The sequence below is a fragment of the Myotis daubentonii genome, chromosome 9 (genome assembly GCF_963259705.1).
Source record: "Myotis daubentonii chromosome 9, mMyoDau2.1, whole genome shotgun sequence".
NCBI classification, from domain to species: Eukaryota; Metazoa; Chordata; class Mammalia; order Chiroptera; family Vespertilionidae; genus Myotis; species Myotis daubentonii.
This window is the reverse complement of record NC_081848.1, coordinates 50644417-50662516: the sequence shown is the minus strand read 5'-3', so window position 1 is coordinate 50662516 and position 18100 is coordinate 50644417. Positions and strand designations below refer to the sequence as shown.

Sequence of the window (18100 nt, the reverse complement as noted above, 5' to 3'; positions counted from 1 at the left end):
GCTAATTTTTTGTGCAAATGGCAACGTTCAGTAAAATTACGATAACTTTAGTTTTACATATTTTTTTTCAATGAAACTTTTTGTGATTTACTATAAAATGTATACTGAATTATTTTTCTTAAATTTTAAACAGACAAATACTGGAAAACTCACTGGAAATTGAAATAAAAGTAATAAAATATGTAAAAATTCGGATTTTGTTCTCGAGAAGCTGTGTAGCCTTAGTCACACTATTGTAATAATTGTCCATATAGACGTGATGCCAAATGACTGTAAATGGTGAAACTACAGTTTGAATCGTTTCTATCAACCTTAGTCCTTGAGCAGCATATGTTTCAAAGTTACAAATGTAACCAGTATCACTCTCAGATAATATTCTCACAAGTATTCCATATTTTGTAAGTTTTCCTGCATTATATACTCATATATCTGCATGTTAGCATCCCTTTAGAGCAATAAAAAAGTATAAAAATAAATAAACGTATTTATACGTTACCCGCATTCTACCGCTAGTCTATAAAAAACGTATTAATACGTGTCCTGCGCTCTACCAGTCAACGTAAAACGTAAAAATACGTTTCCCGCATACAATGTGTTAAGATCTTTTTCCATAACTATAAATGGTTCTGTGTTTTTAATTTCACTTTTACATATTCTTTGCTAGTATTTTGAAATACAATTAATTTTTATAGCTTTATCTTATCACCTGCTACCCTGCTAAACTCGGTTATATTCATGATATTTTTATATAAAATATGTTATCTAAAACAGGGTTGGGGCAATTTCATATCTCCCTTTAATTAGCATGCCTTTCATTTCCTCTTCTTGCCTTATTGTGTTGGCTAAGACTTCCAATACTATCCTATATAATAAACAGCTAATATGCTAATTAGACTAAACAGCAGAACAACCGTCCAGAAGAAGTTGGGGGGGGGGGGGGTTGCTGTGAGGGCCAAGCCCTTGCATGAATTTCGTGCATCGGGCTTCTAGTATTGAATAAGAGTGCTGAGAACAGACATCCTTGGCATTCTAGAGGGAAAACACTCAGTCATTTACCATGAAGTATTGTGTTAGCTATAGGTTTTTAAAAAATATGTTCTTTATCAAGTTGCAAAAATTACCTTACTTCTAGTTTTCTGAGTTTTTATCATGAGTGTTTATTGTATTTTATCAAGTGCTTTTTCTGAGTCAATTGATGTGATCATGTAAATTTTCCTTTTGGTAGAGTAACTCATCGATTTAAAAAAATACTGATCAGCCCAGAATACCTGGAATGTATTATTTAATTCTATCTGCTAATATTTTGCTAAGGATTATCCCATCTATATGCCTTAAGGACACTAGCCTTGTCATAATTTTTTACTTGTTTTAACTGTTTTTGTCTAGTTTAGCCCCAAGGTAAGACTCTGCTATTGTTGAGTGCAGCATTTTCTTAATATCTATTAAATTCTGTTGGTTGATGGTGTTGTTGAGTTCTATATCTTTGCTAATTTTCTGTCTAGAGGGTCTACCTATCAATTATTGAGAAAGGTGCACTGACAATTGTAGATATGTCAATTTCTCCTTTTAGTTTGGGCAGTTTTTACTTCCTATGTTTTGCAGCTCTATTATTTAGGACTGCTGTCTTCTTGATTAATTGGCCATTTTATCATTACATAATGCCCCTTTCTTACCTATATCAATGTACTTCAAGAGAGGTTTTTGTAGACAGCATATTACTGGGTCATGTTGTTGCTGTTTTTTAAGCTAATATGCTGATCTCTACCTTTTTTAAAAAATATATTTTATTGATTTTTTACAGAGAGGAAGGGAGAGAGATAGAGTTAGAAACATCAATGAGAGAGAAACATTGATCAGCTGCCTCATGCACACTCCCTACTGGGTATGTGCCCGCAACCAAGGTACATGCCCTTGATCGGAATCGAACCTGGGACCCTTGAGTCCGCAGGCTGATGCTCTGTCCACTGAGCCAAACTGGTTAGGGCTGATCTCTATCTTTTAGTTGGTATAGTTAGACCATTTATATACAACTAAGTTTGCTATTTTAGGTGTTGTTTGTTTTGTTTTGTTTCTCCTCCCTTCCGGGGGATTACTTGCACATTTTTTGAATTCTATGAAGTACAAAAGCCTTACCTCCCTTTATGTCTTCTCATCCTCTTCCATTCATAATAAAATTATCTCAAACATTTCCTCTCTATATATTTAGAATCATATCAGACAGTGTGATAATTTTGATTGAACCATCAAACATAATTTAGGAAACTCAGGAGGAGGAGGAAAGCCGATTTTATTTACCCAGATTTTTACTTACCATGTTTTTTCATCCCTAATGTTCCAAGATACTATTTTTTAATCATTCCCTGTTTAGAGAAATTTCTTTAGCCATTCTTTAAAGTTGGTTCTGCTGCTGAAAAATCCTCTTAGTGTTTGTTCATCCAAGAATGTCTTGATTTCCCTGAAGAATTTGGGTATAAGACTACTTGACAGTTCTTTCTTTCAACACCCACCTGAAAACTGTGCCACTTCCCTCTGGCCTCCATAGTTTTTTATGACAAATGTACTTTGGAAAAATCAAGAGTAGCTTTCCCCTATAAGGTGCCTTTTCTCACTTGCTGTTTTCAAGATATTTTCTTTGTCTTTAGTTTTTATAAGTATGACTACAATTTGAGTTGATGTAGAATTTTTCTGGCTTATCCTATCTGGCGTTTGTTCAGCTTCTTGGATCTGTAGACTTATCCCTTTTGCCAAATTTGGGAAGTTTTCATTGATTATTTCTCTGAATATTTTCAGTGTTGCCTTCTTTTTTCTCTCCTTCCAGGACTCCAGTGACACAAATGTTAGGTCTTTTACTATTAGTCCCATAGGTCTCTGAGGAACTTTTCCCCCTCAGTCTATTTCACTCTGCTGTTTAGATTGGGCAATTTCTATTGTTCTGTCTTCAAGTTGAGTTCACTAATATTTTCCATTGTCTCCTCCATTCTGCTGTTGAGTTTTTTTAAATTGTTATTACATTTTTCAGTTCTAAATTCCTATTTTATTTTTCTTTATATCTGCTACTTCTTCCCTGAGACTATTTCCTCATTTGTTTCAAGTGGGTTTGGAATCTCTCATTTAAGTAATTCTATGATGGTTGCTTTAAAATATTTGTCAGATAATTCTAATGTCTGTCATTTCAGTGTTTTGTTTGTTTTTTGTCTACTGATTCTAGACCCCATTAAAATCTTCTGATTTAGCTGATCCCTTTGACACTGTTCCAGCTGGGGAAAAGGTCCCTGTCTCATTACTGCCAGGTGGAAGTAGACGGATAGGTTTCCCACTTGGCCTCTGTTGATACCCGAGTTGAAGAGGAGCTCCTCATTACTAAAGGGCAAGGGTACTGATTCTGGCTGCTCAGTAGGCCTCTGCTGATATCACCTTGGCTGTGAGGGGACTAAGCTTCTTATTACCGGAGGAGGGTAAAAGTTCTGATTCTCCTCCATGAGGTATCAATCCAGTGGGGAGGGAAAGAAGCATTTCCTTACTGTCAGACGGGAGTTAGAGGCAGGCTCTCCATGTGGTCTCTAGTGACAGTGAACCAGGGGAAAGGGAGAATAGCAGTGGGAAGGTTCCTTACTGCCCAGCATAGATGAAACTTCTGGCTAGCTACTCAGTCTTCTCTGATGTCACCCTGGTACAGAGTTGGAGAACTTTGTTATAACTTATGAGGGTAGAAGTTGAGGATCCATACCAGCTGGCATGAGTTGGGGAACAAAGTTTTTCCATGGTGCTTGGCTGGAGCAGAGCCGTTATTGTATAAACGTTTTGTGCCTTACTAGGCCGTCCTTTTCCTGGCCTTTTGATAGAGTAGGCTTTTTAGTCTGTGCCTGTTGTTTCCAGATTGCCAACTTCTTCATCTTCAAGTCTGGGATAAAGTAGGCAAAAAGAAAACCCAAGGAACTCACCCCATGTCATTCCTTCAGTCCACTAGTCTTTATGCCTTTTCTCCACCTTTCAGAGACTTCTTATGTTTGTTTTGTATATAACGTTCAAGATTTTCAGTTGTTTTACGGAAGGAATAAGAAATTGTACATCTACTCCATTTTCCTGAAAGCAGAAGCCCCACCTTTTAAATTGGTTCTCTCTAGTCCAACCACACAAATTCCTGGAAAAATGAGGGTAGTCTATGGAAGAGATTTTTCTTTATGTAATGCTTACAAAATTGGACCACTGAGCCAGCCATATAACAATGTTCAAATCACCTGTTAAATCAGGGTGTATGTCTTATGATATAAATTTGTGTAAACACTTGAAATGCTTATGATTTTATGAACTTATAAATTTAACAATTTTAAAGTTATAAATTTAACAATCATTCAAAACTTAAAAATAATCGTTAGCCCAGCCCATGTGGCTCAGTGGTTGAGTGTCAACTTATGAACCCAGTCAGGGCATATGCCCGGCTTGTGGGCTTGATCCCCAGTGGGGGGCATGCAGGAGGCAGCCAATCAATGATTCTCTTTCATCAATGATGTTTCTATCTCTCCCTCTCCATTCCATTCTGAAATCAATTAAAAAATATTTTTAAAACTCATTAAACTATATTGACTTATGAAACAAAACCTCTTTTACATAATCTGATCTTTCAAAGACACTATATGGAACTGTACAGCTAAACCCATTTCAGACTTTTGAACACATATTGTTATAATAAACAGATATTTAAATATACTTACCCAATAATAGAATAAAAGTATCTTAATAGGAAATGACCTAGAACAGTGCCTGTCAGAGTAGGCAACTCAATAAATATGTTAAATGACAAAAGATACCCTTAAAATATAGTGTCTAAAATGTTACTGTTAAATATGAAAAGCACCTCCCCTGTTAATGTCAAACATATGAGGCGCTATCATTTTTATTTAGTTTGTGAAACAGGCTTTCACAATTAACTAATAAAAATTATGTATCTAATTTTTATGTATCATCATAATGTATTATGTATTTTAGACTATCTCCTTATAATACATTCTGAAATGTGCCTGGCAATATGCAGATTCAAGATTTCTTTGATCATAACATTCAGAAAGACTGGTTTTAATATAGACAGGTCTAATCAGTGAAAAATAAAAGGTTCCGATGATCTAAAAAAATCATTAAGAACAAATTTTTTTAAAATACTAATACAAACAACATTTCTGCTGATGCTAATTTTTTAGGAGTAATAATCTATAACAATAAAAGGGTAATATGCTAATTAGACCGGACAGCCAGACATCCTTCCGGACGACCTTCCAGACAAAGCTGGGGCTGCGAGGGCCGAGACAAGCTGCTGTGACTGTGAGGGCCGAGCCCCTTGCATGAATTTCGTGCATCGGGCCTCTAGTAAAATATATAAAACAATAGAAAATTGAAACATACATTTTAGCATTCTCACACTCCCTCACCATCCCAAGGACATAAATGTTAATGTGACAAAGTAGAAATAGTCCTTAAAATCACCTTAATCTAATGCAGTGCTTCCCAAAATCTCTTCCTCAGAATCTAAGTGTCCTTTGAAATATTAACAGATGTCCCACAGAGAAAGACAAGGCTAGGTTAAATACAGTTAAACAAATTTCCCTATTACAGGAATTCTCGGGACATTTAAAAAAAATTTGTACCATGAACTTCACAAAAAGGATTATAGTTATTGAGTTTCCCAAATTTAATCAAAGATCTCCCAAACATCTATTAAATCCAGTGGGAGACTAGTATTGAACAAATTCAATCTGAGAGATAGAGAATGTCAGAGAACCTTTAAATACTGATGCCCTAGTTGGCCAGGTAAAATGAAGACCAGAAATTTCATAAGTATCATAGTTATAATAATTAAAATATAATTCAACAAGGAAAATATTATGATGAAAAGTTTTTTTAAAATTGGAGGCAATTTCTCATACTTATTAGAAATAAGTCTATCAATCATGCTGAAAACTCCCATAAAAATTAATCATAGATATCGTAAGGATAAATTAGCTACATGTTAATTTTATTCATATTTTAATCTTAAACATTATTCTCAAATAATTTATTTGAACATGGAGATAACACAAGTCCATGTTTTAGATGATTAAAAGTAAAAAAGCTTCAATTTTAACAGAACCTCAAATGTAACTGTCTGAAATTAAACATTAGGTGTTATTCAACCTCACTGATATGAACAAAACATACTATAAACAGAACATATAACTGTCAATGTTGTGTGTGTGTCTATGTATGTATGTGTGATTGTATTTGTGTGTGTATACATATGTATATGTGTGTGTATGTATATATATGTATATACAAAAAAAAAAAAGAATCCAAAATTAAAAGTTACAAATTAAATTTAAGAGTTCAATTCAAATTAAGGCCAAATATTATATATAGCCTTAATGAGATTTTATACTTCTCCTTTTAACTAGATTTTTACAATCCACATTTATATAATTCTTTTTAAACATATAAACTTAACAAAATACACAATGGCAAACAGTGATATAAAAATTATTTTAGATGCTGTGTGATGATTTCTGTGGATTAAGAAGTATAGTTGTAAGTTTTGAATTCAGAAAATAATGGGAAGTCACTTACCTCTAACTAAAGTTCTCTGAAGGTAGTATCCTCCTTAGAACCCCTATCTTGGGTAGTTTCACCTGCTGTTATATCCCTCAAGAGATTCCAGCAAAGTCTAGGAAGTTTTAAGTTGCCTTCTGCAAGCCCTATTAGCGCATGTGTGTTATAAACCTGCTCACATACTGCCTCATAGCTGTAGCTTCCAGTTCCCACTGAATCACCACCACCACCATCTGTTTTAAGGGAGGATACTACCTTTGGAGAATTCCACTTAGAAATGTGACTTTTTACACTCCTTCAAAATATTCTCCAAATAGCTCCTCTGCTGTGTCTATAATGTACTTGAGAGTGGTGGCAATTCAGTAGGTAAATAAAGCATGACAAAAAAATTAGCTAAGCAATTATATTTGCTGAATACTCAACACTGCAAAAGACAAATAAAACTAGCTTCCTCAGAATATATCAAAAAACTAAACTAAATGTATATGTGAAAAATCCCTTTTAAAAAATACTTTTATAAACAAATTAGAAGAAATATTCTATATCATTTGGGCCTACCAAATATTTCCCTAGTATATTTTGTTCAAGAAATGCCAATATTTAAAAATGAGTTAGGAAAATAAACCATTGAAAAAGACAAGCGCTAACTAATCTCCAATGGTTTTTCAGTATGTCACATCTAATGTAAACTGCCAAAATAAAGAAAAAGCAAAACAAAAACAAAACTAGCAACTCAAACCACAGCCAATCTCACATACCTAAAATGGTAGTTTACAAAGGGCACAAAATTTTTCAAATCTACTCAGGAAGTAAACTAAAGAACAGCGGAGGAAAGAAAGGAGACCTGATCTACCACTATACAAGAAAGGTCTTTTACTTTGGATTCCACTCATAAAATTCTGTAACGTCTTGCTGATCATTTTCTGATAGCCATATAAAAGCAGAAGAAAACAGCAAAGGGTATCAATTTTCCTAGAGACCAGAGGACTAAACCACACATGTAGCACTATTTTAGATAAAGTATGAACTAGCTTTAAAAACACTGATTTTAGCTACAAGCCGCTATCAGTTTGTTAGCATAAATAAGGCCCAAACAACATCATGACGAAATTCTTTTTCAGATGTATTAGTTAGCTCTGAAAGTTTCTCCTGGCTCATAATAGGTTCTAAATAAATGTTTCAGAATTCTCTCATTTTAAATATCAACGTAACTCCTTCTGTGACTCTCCTTTCACATAAGTAAACACACATAAGGATAAAATGCAATAATAATAACAAAATGCAATTAAGAAATGGTTAACAGGAAGACTAAGAAATCTTAATCTCCCACTTACATACTCAATATATAAATAAACCATATATAGTTCTGATTCTTCAAATAATCTGTGCGTCTTAAATGCATAGATTTAAATTAAATTTTAGCATAGGAATGCTCCTTTAAAAATGTGGCCTCTGCTTATCATTAAACAAAAGGTTATTTTTCCAATTTTAAAAGTGTATGGAACAAAATGTCCCCAAAACAAAATGTACTTTTCAATGCAACAAAAGGTCACAAAATAGCATTTATGGAATAGATTGTTTAGAGGTAAAAAAAATAAATAAAGTGAAATAATCTAGTCAACTATCAGAAAGAATAAAACACTGAGCCATGAGGCAGTACATATGCATTTACTTTCCCTCATATACATGTATACATGCACTATTAGGACTCACTGAAGGGTCAAAAATCTTCTAGATCTTGCTAGTTTAAATGCAGGAATGATTAACAACCCAAGAAGGTGTATCTAGGATGATACTTACCTTATGAAAGATTATACCACTGTGCTATTATGTATTCTGTGTATGATACACAAGCAGTCAGCGGAAAGGTACACACCACACTAGCAAATGCTTGGCTGGACCCATAAGGTCGGATGACCAATGGAATATCAAGATATGTGTCGATTCTCCAGCCCTCATAACCACATTCCAGACATCTCACGTAGTCCTTCAGCTTGCCTTGATATAGTTCGTTTATAAGATCAGCCTAAAAATAAGAACATTTACATTTTAAAGTGTTCCTTAAAAATAGTTTTTTTAAAAATGTGAAAACACAATTCATGCTTTTAAATACGAATTTCAAAAGGATATTCATTCTTACTGAAGTTTCAGAAAGCTTTAAGATTTGTCTAAAATTCTATTGAAAAAAAATTAAGGCTTGATAAAAATCAACTAAAAATCAAAATTAGATTAACACTGATTTAAAAATCATGTACAAAAATTACCTATTTCAATTATCATATACTAGAGGCCTGGCGCACGTTCCTGCACGAGTAGGGTCCCTAGGCCTGCCTGGCGATCAGGGATGATTGGGGCCTTCCGGCTGACGGCCGGGGCCTCCCTTCTCTGGCTGCCAGCCAGGGCCTTTCTTCGTACCACGCCACCCCCTGGTGGTCCTCAAGCGATCAAACTCCTGGTCTCCCAGTAGAACTCCCGAGGGGACCCTTTGCATATTAGCTTTTTACATATATAGAAGATTAAAAACCCCATCATTAAACAATGTTCTGTTGAAATCAGTTACCAATTTATTATCCTATTAAGCGTCATATCTTTTCATTAGGCTGAAAATACACCCTAATCTATCACTTTAGGTACACTGATAATTACACAATTAAATAACTGGCTGTTTTTATAGCTTTCATATGCATATCACCACTCTCACAATAATATATTCATATTTTAAAAATAATATCTGCTAGCACAAACAAAATTTTTAAACTTTCAGTAACATATATAAAATTATTTTTAAGGAGGTTATAATTTTCTTTTAATGTACAGAAATTTTTAAAAAATCTTAAATTCCATCTCCCTTAAAATATCCTCACCTAAAATAATGGATCTCTTGCCTGGCCCAAAGAAGGCACATAACTCCCTAAATAAGGAACCTCCCTCCATGTGAATGTCTTGCCTCAAAATTCTTGTACCCAAACTTTGGAACTGAGCAGGAATGCCCCAGCTGCCCTTAATAAAAGTGTTAACCCATAAAGGGATGTAATAAGAAGAAGGGTAACTTCAGACTTATGGAGAAAAAAAGGGCCACTAATATCATCTATATAAATTATTAAAATACAATCCCACAGTACTGTTTAGAGAAACTAGATCACTAAATAAACTTAACATATTTTCAAATCTCTTAAGAAGAAAGCACATTATAGTTTACCTTTCATAAATTTAAATCTCTTCTAATATCTAGGACTTAATAAGCCTTCAAACTAGGATCCACCTTCATTGTCTACTCTAATATTTAATGAAGTCTTCTTCATTCTCCTGTCCCAGTCATATTTGATTTTGACTTCTCTATAATTCTGTAGTGGTTCAATCTAGTGTTTTTCAAACAGTTTCAATAGCAACCCACAGAAAGTAATTTTCATTGCAACCCAGTACATATAACTGTAACAAAAGTTACATAACAACAATACTTACCCTTACTTATGTGATGCTCTCTTATTTTCCATTCTATCCCTTTTTGTTTTGTTTTTAAGTGCTGGTGTATATTTACTAAACTGATTTCATAAACCATGAAGGGATCACAATCTAGTTTAAAACCTGTGGCCCAAGCTACCATAATAGTTTCAATGAGAAAACAGACCCTCCAGGCTGTTGTCCAGATTCTCCACTGAGTCCCTTCGTTTTATCTCCATGATCCTCTGAGTCTATCACTACACCCAGTATAAATCCTCTGTGCTGAGTCCTCAGTCCCATCAGTTCAGCCTTACTCCTCATCCCAATGACATATCTAAGGTTTTTTCATTCTTCTAACCCATTCCTCCTTCCAGTGGATAAGAAAAATAGGGTCAGAACAACAAGGTTCCTAAATGTCAAAAGCATATGACTATGGTCAAAACTAAGGTAATGCTTAATGAATATACTCTGTAATGTGCTACAGATTACAATATACTTAATGAATATCTGAAAATACTGTTCAAAAATCATCTCCTTGCCCTAACCAGTTTGGCTCAGTGGATAGAGCGTCGGCCTGAGGACTCAAGGGTCCCAGGTTCGATTCCGGTCAAGGGCATGTACCTTGGTTGATGGCACATCCCCAGTGGGGGGTGTGCAGGGGACAGCTAATCGATGTTTCTCTCTCATCGGTGTTTCTAACTCTCTATCCCTCTCCCCTCCTCTGTAAAAAATCAATAAAATATATTTTAAAAAATCATCTCCTTAAATCATGCATACCACATGTATGTATGCATGTATGTATGGATACACACATACACACACACCCCACACTCATATACATAAGAATTATGTAGTTTTTAGCTAAAAAGAACCTTCTACTAGATAACAGAGCTCAATTTCATTATTATAAAGATGAGGAAACTGAGATCTACAGTGGTTTAATGAGAATTTTTATTATTTTTTATTAGGTTCTCAGTTAATGGCCAACTGAGAATCTAGTATTTTCAATTCACCATTTAGTATTTTCACAACTGAATTATGAGCAAGCCAAAACATTTCAATGGGATAAAAGTTCCTTTACGGTAATGAATGATTTATTAGAAAACATTCCCCTCAACTTGAGAGAGATGAATTACCTGTTCTGTTTGTTTCCATTTCTGTTCCAAAGCATCAAACATGACTCTGCACAGTTCTTGTACATCATGCTGCTGCCAAGCTATTTTAAGACAAAATTTAATTAAAATAGCAATACATTTAGTGTAATAAAATGCTAATTTGTTGTTTAAAGACAAATTTGTCAGAAACATGGAAAAGTCTACACAAACTGCTAAAAAAATACACATTACAGTCATGAAAAAGCAATTACCATAAAGAATGAAGAGATCTCAACATTTACAGATAACATATGCTTTACGGTGCTATGTGTAATATTTGCTATTATTCTTTTTTTTTTTTTTTTTTTACTACAGAGTTAAGAAAAATCTAAGATGATAAATTTAAAAAATTTTAGTTTAAGTACACATAGAGAATAAACAAAAGTATTTTAGAGGAAATTTTTAATTAATAAAAAATTTAGCCCTGACCTATCTTGCTCAGTTAAGAGCATCGGTCCAAGGACCAAAGGGTCAGGGTTCAATTTCCAGTCACGGGCAAGTACCTCGTTAGCAGATTCAAACCCCTGCCCCATCAAGGCATGAGAAGAAGGCAACCAATCAATGTGTCTCTTTCACCTGGAAGTGTCTCTCTCTCCCCTCCACCCCACCACCACCACCTCCTCCGCTGTACTCTAAAAATCAATGGGAAAAATATTCTCACTCCTGAAGTGAGGATTTAAAAAAATACATAATAAAAAATTTATACCTCAGAACTTAAATTTTAAAGTAAGTTATTTTTAAATCCCAGCAAAAAGAGTGAAAATGTTTAAGGTAAAGTTAATTAAGTTTTTAATTTGTGTTATTTTGCTATTTGTTTATAATACTGTCTGCCAGAATTCCTTTGAATATTTAGAAATATTTATCATTACAAGAGAATTAGTACCCTCACTACTATCCCATCCAAAGCTCCTTGTAACATCTGTCGTTTCAATTGCTCTCTTTTTGCTGGTTTGTAACAAAACAAAAAGCCTTTGTAGTTGGTATGGTATACTGGTCACTGGATCTTCTTCAGATTCTTCAAACTCCCACCTATTGAAAAGAAATCATTAAAAATTATTTATAAAATATTTTTATTCGTTAAAGCATAATTAATATTAACATCACAGTAATGTAAGATCATATATAGACCATGGATAGTAACTGAAGCTATTAATATCTAATGAAATACTAGTCTTTCAAGAATTCATAAAATTCAGAGGAAATTTAGACATTAATAAGAAAAAAGACATTAGAAAGCAATATGAATGAAAGACAAAGCACATTTAAAATTGTTAAATTTAATCAAGACTTTTGTTCTAATTATTAATTCACAAAAAATACAGGGAATAGAACAATAATTAAATGACACTATGGCATTCAACCATCAAAATCCAAACTGTTGAAATTACAGGACAAATGAATATATATTTTCAAGAAATAAATTATAAGGGGGGAAAAGACAGAAAGGGACTAAAAATAGATTAAGGGACTTATCAATCGATTTGAACAGATTTTTATAATTTCGGTGATATGACAGGAGTGAGCTTCCAAAAAATTAGAGTGGAGGATTACAGAATAAAAAAATTGATCATGAGTTGATAACATTCAAAACTGATGATAGGTACAGTTACATTCATAATAACATTTTACATTTTTTAATGTTTGAAATTTTCCTTAATAAAATGTTTTAAAAATTAAGGTAAAGTAATCCAGATTCGATATTTATCCTCAATATACTTCTGATAAACATTACTCTAGCCCTAACTACAAGGACTGTATCAATAAGAAGCAAATTCCTAATCAAAGAACTTAAGAGCTCATTGAAAAAATAAGATTTGGTGGGATTAAAGTTTGTAATGTAGCCACAAAAGTCCTTAAAATAATTTATATACAATAAAATACAATGCCAAAGACAAAATTAAATAAGGATATATTAATGATTCTCTTTCTCTTCAGCTGGCAATAATATTATTACTTCCCACTTCCTCACTAGAACTTTCTTAGTTTCAGAAAAGGGTGCAACATTTACTTTCCTGTAATGAATGTCATATATATATACTAAAAATCTTTCTCTTTTTTTCCTTCTTTTGGTATGTCCTTCTGTTAAAGTATTCAATACTTTGCTTATTTAGGGCTAAGAAATTGCAGTTCTGAATTCTGTTCCTTTTTTTACACACAGAAGCTCCCTTCTGTTTGGAAGGTGTCAGTGGAATACATTTAACTTTTTTCTTCTCAAAGCTTCCTTGCAAACACCTCAAGTCATTATCCACTTTTGTATATTCAAATCCTAGCCCTCTTTTATTCTTTTTCTCAATAGAAGGGATTTATACTTGACATTATGGAATCTAAAATTCCCCCAGTAGCTATAAAAAAAACAGTGAAGTCAAAATACAGAATGCTTAAATTTCTTGCTAGGGAAATTCACTTAGTGGGGAGGGATTACTGAAATATACAACTGAATTCTCACCTGTTCTTTAGGCCTGGTATAAATACCTTAAAAAGGTGTTTGTTGTTTTTTTAAATATATTTTTATTGATTTGAGAGAAAGGGAGAGGGAGAGAGAGATAGAAACATCGATGAGAAATATCAATCGGCTGCCTCCTACACTTCACCTACTGGGGATCGAGCCCAAAACCCAGGCATATGCCCTGACTGGGAATCCAACCAGTGATCTCTTGGTTCATGGGTCAACACTCAATCACTAAGCCACCCTGGCTGGGCCTTAAAAAGTTTTTTCATCTTATTGGTACTTATTGTTACTCTTGTCACCTAAATTAGAAACGTTGGTGCCATATTTGATTCTTCCTTTTCCTTTACTCCTAAATAAAATTTGTGACTAAGTCATATCAGTTTCAATATGAAATACCCACTGCCACCAACTTCATTTTGATCCTCATATATCCATGTCTGGTTTAATAACAGGTTCCTTCAGGGTTCCCAATCTTTCAAATCAATTCTGCATGCTGCAATATATAAGCTTTCCTAAAACACTGTATTTAATGCATCAGTTATATGCCTCAACATCTAAAGTGGTAGAGTCTCTGTTGGCTATCATATAACAAGTGAGGAAAATAAAGAAACAGAACCCTATCTGTTCATGCTAGTGCTACCCTGTCTGTAATGCAGCAAGGTCCAGCCTTTTTAGAGTCATCCTTTCTTTGGTTCTACATTATCAAACATCATCAGGCTCTCAGGCTTTGTTTCCCAACCGACAATAAACATCACTCTGTTCTCACAATCCCCATGGCATTTGGCCTTCCTATTTAACCTTATGTCTCACTGCCCCCCGCTCACCACTGGGTTCCAGTCACAATGGATTTGTGTTTCTAAAAGGCCTTTGCACTTGCAGTTCTGTGTTGAATGCTCTTCTTTCAGATCTTCACCGGACTGGCTCCTGTGAAGTCTAGTCACATGGTAGTTCCTTAGTATTCCCTGACTACCCCATCTCCTGACAGTTACTCTATCCACATAGCCCTGCTTTATTTTCTTCATGACATATATAACTATACAAAAGAACTCATTTATATAAACTGACTTATGGTAGCTTGAAGAGAGGGACTTTGTCTTATTCACCACTGTTATTTCAGTGCTTAATACACAGTACGTACTCAATATATATTTGTTGAATGAGTAGACCTGGCTATGCTCTTAGTCTTCTCCACCATGCTATATACTTACAGACAACTTTCAAGGATTAGGAGTCGTGGTTAATCTCCTGGAATCCCCATTCTATGCACTACATGCCAAAGCAGGCACATCACCATAGACTGTTTAGTATGTTCTAGTTTGAATGGCAGGCTCGACTCCATATCTTAACTGCAACTTTTAGTACTCTGACAAAACTCCAATTATGCTACCTCTAGAAGACTCCTACGGCATATTATCCTTACTGGCATCAGCTATAGTACAGGCAGAATAGGGAAGGGATTCTGATATCTACTGGGTGTGTACTTCTAGTATTGTGGCCTCTGGCAAAGTGCTTAACCTCTCTGTGCCTTCAGTTACCTCCTTTGTAAAATGTGGATAATAACATTGTGTAATTCATACAGTTACCATAAGAATTAAATTAATCTATATGTAAAGTGCCCAGCACAGTGTCTGATACAAACTAATAATAACTAACATTCAGAAAACACTTACTCATTTTTACTCTTGAAAGTCCCCCCATCTGTAATGCTGTCTCTTATCTTCCCAACCTGGTTAAACCATACCTACCTTCATGACCCCAAATTCCACTTTCTACATTAAGCCATTTCTCCAAGTTTCCTTAATCACCCTGCTCACTAAACTCTCATGGTATTTAGCTATTCTTAAATGTTATTTAAACTATTTCATACATACACATGTTGCTTTTGTAAAGCAATCTGTCACTTACTCAAGAACAAAGACCTTATTTCTAACTCCATTTCTATCCACCAAGTGCTTATCATATAGACACTACTGGGTAACAAATACTTGCTGAATGAAAAAAATGTCAACTTTTATAAGTAAATTGAGCTTACACATGAATGCAGCGGTAAAATAATGTTGTTTGAACAATATGACCAATATTAAAAGTTCCCAAAATACTTTAAATACATATTTATAATAATTTAAAAGATGTTACTCAAAAGTAACATGAAAATGGAAAGAAGTCAGTTTATTTGTACTTTAAAATGTCTTTGAAAAAATAAAAGTTATGTGTAACTTAAAGAAAACATACGCGGTGAGGATGTATTAAATGTATTATCATAGGCATTCATAAAAATAAATGCGTGACTTTAGGGTTTACTTACATATGGACTGCCTTTATAAAGCATTTTAAAATATCTGATGTATATACAGTCTTTTAAAAGAACACACACACAAACAGAAAACACAGAACAGTTGCTTTATATCTTAATTAGAAACAAAGTTTATAAGTTTAAAACTACAACTTTGCTTCTTGAGAAGTGAGGGAAAGAAGAAGTGGTTTACATATTCAGATTATCTCAAAAAGATAACATATTTCTTCATAAACATGTTAAAGCTATAAAGGGAAGCTTATAAACAATAATTTATCCCAAATGTAAATCTCATCAATTGTATCCTTTGCTGTCTATGAACTTCTGATTCTCACTCCTCACAAGTTTTTCATATGCTAATCTCTCCTACAACACTTTTATATTATTCTGATGTGTTTTATGACATGAAAAATGCCCCAAACTTTACAAGTAACTGTAAGAAGATAAATTTGATTTTATTCATTAAAAACTACATTTTAATTTCTAATCAGTTTTCGTTATAGAATTTTTAAAATACTTACTTATATAAGGCATTCCTAAATTCAGGAGTCATAAAAAGTGTTTGCAAAAGGCTATTCAAATAGCAAGTCATTGCCTGGTTTACTAATCCCACATAACCTTTAAAAAGAAAACACAAATATACATTAGTCAGCATTTATATTTAAAAAATAACAAAAAAGAACTTAATAAGAATTTAATGCACAGTAAACTTGCAGAGGTTAAGGTTACTTAGTTGGAAATTATTTCCATTCTTTCAACAGCACCTAAGAAATATGTGCACTATGCAAACCTTGCTTCTCAGAAAGTCAGGATATTTTTTTATATGTCCAGAGATATACATGGATATTATGTAGCATTTAATAAAATTTTAAGAGAAATATGTTTAATATTATGTTTAACTGACATAAAAATAATCTAAAAGTTGTGGTTTAAAATGGAAAAGTACAAACATATTCACTTTATCACACACGCCCAATGTAGGAAGACTGAACTGAACCAGTTATCTCTGTCATCAGGCCCTATAACCCAATTTCTACCAGGAATTAATAACATGTGAGATAAACTCATTATATAAAACTCAGAATGACTTCCTTTATTTTAACATGCCCATAAAGTATGAGGCTCTATAGATCAGCATTGCTATGCAAAGAGTAAGAAAAGAAGTAGGAGATAGAAGTAGGAAAGATCAGAGGGAGGGAGAAGAGGGAAAGAAAAAAGGAGAAACTTATATGAACTTAAAATTTAAGCTGGTGAGGATTGTGTCCTGTTAGCTTGAAGCCACATGGAGGGAGTTCATTAAATATTCACAAGTGCTTTTCAAAAAAATAAAAGTATTTAGCTTTTTATATCTAAATAGAGGCCCAATGCACGAAATTCGTGCAAGAGTAGGCCTTCCTTCCCCCAGCTGCCAGCACTGGCTTCCCTCTGGCACCCGGGATCTGGGCTTCCCTCCAGCACCCAGCAGGCACCCAGGACCTGTGGTTCCCTTGCAGCTCCAGCTTTGTCTGCAAAGTGGTCCAGAAGGACGTCCAGTCTAATTAGCATATTATGCCTTTATTATTACAGATTAGATATGGCCATCACTGTTGAGAACATTTTTGTAACTTCTCTTTTAAAGTAGACTACAGGCCATTGATGAAATACACATAAGCAACAACATCAAAAATCTGTCTCATCATTTTAGTTATACCTCATTATTTGAGCAAAATGTGGAAAACACCTTGCTTATTAACTACATTTATTTACTTCAAGTTAATACTGAATGACTTGATTGTCTCAAAAGAAACAAATCCTTTCTCAAAAGATGCTGAAAGTGTTCACTAAAGCTTTTCAAATTACCTTTTCAATTTTCTAACAATTAGAAATTTCTGACTTCGCAGCTAAGGCTGTCTAGGATTTTTCCTTTTCTCCGTCTCCTTTGCCCAATTCCTCAACAGTCAAGGATAACCACTGTACCTACCCCTTTAAAACTACTATTATCCTTTGTGTACCTACAGACCAATCATGTATCATTTATTTTGATTTTGTTTCCCTTCCCTGGGCTTAAAAAAAAGGGGAGGTGGTAGAGGAGGGGGGGTTAAGGGAAGGAGGAAGTAATAGCAATTCACTTTTGCCATCACTCATTATTTTGCCATTAGCAATAAAATAATATAAAAACCTATGGTTGTTTGTACTTGATTTAACACCATT

General features: G+C 34.0%; 1 protein-coding gene across 7 annotated transcripts in view; it reads right to left on the bottom strand.

The window, feature by feature from the left end:
- Window positions 1-18100, bottom strand: part of USP47 (ubiquitin specific peptidase 47) — a 99078-nt gene that overhangs the window by 40838 nt on the left and 40140 nt on the right. For all 7 annotated transcript variants that reach the window (XM_059708921.1, XM_059708924.1, XM_059708925.1 and 4 more), the window contains 4 exons: window positions 16432-16528; window positions 12052-12197; window positions 11151-11230; window positions 8450-8599 (listed from right to left, as the gene is read on the bottom strand). In XM_059708921.1, coding sequence (XP_059564904.1) covers window positions 8450-8599; window positions 11151-11230; window positions 12052-12197; window positions 16432-16528 — 473 coding nt within the window. The remainder of the gene's footprint in view (window positions 1-8449; window positions 8600-11150; window positions 11231-12051; window positions 12198-16431; window positions 16529-18100) is intronic.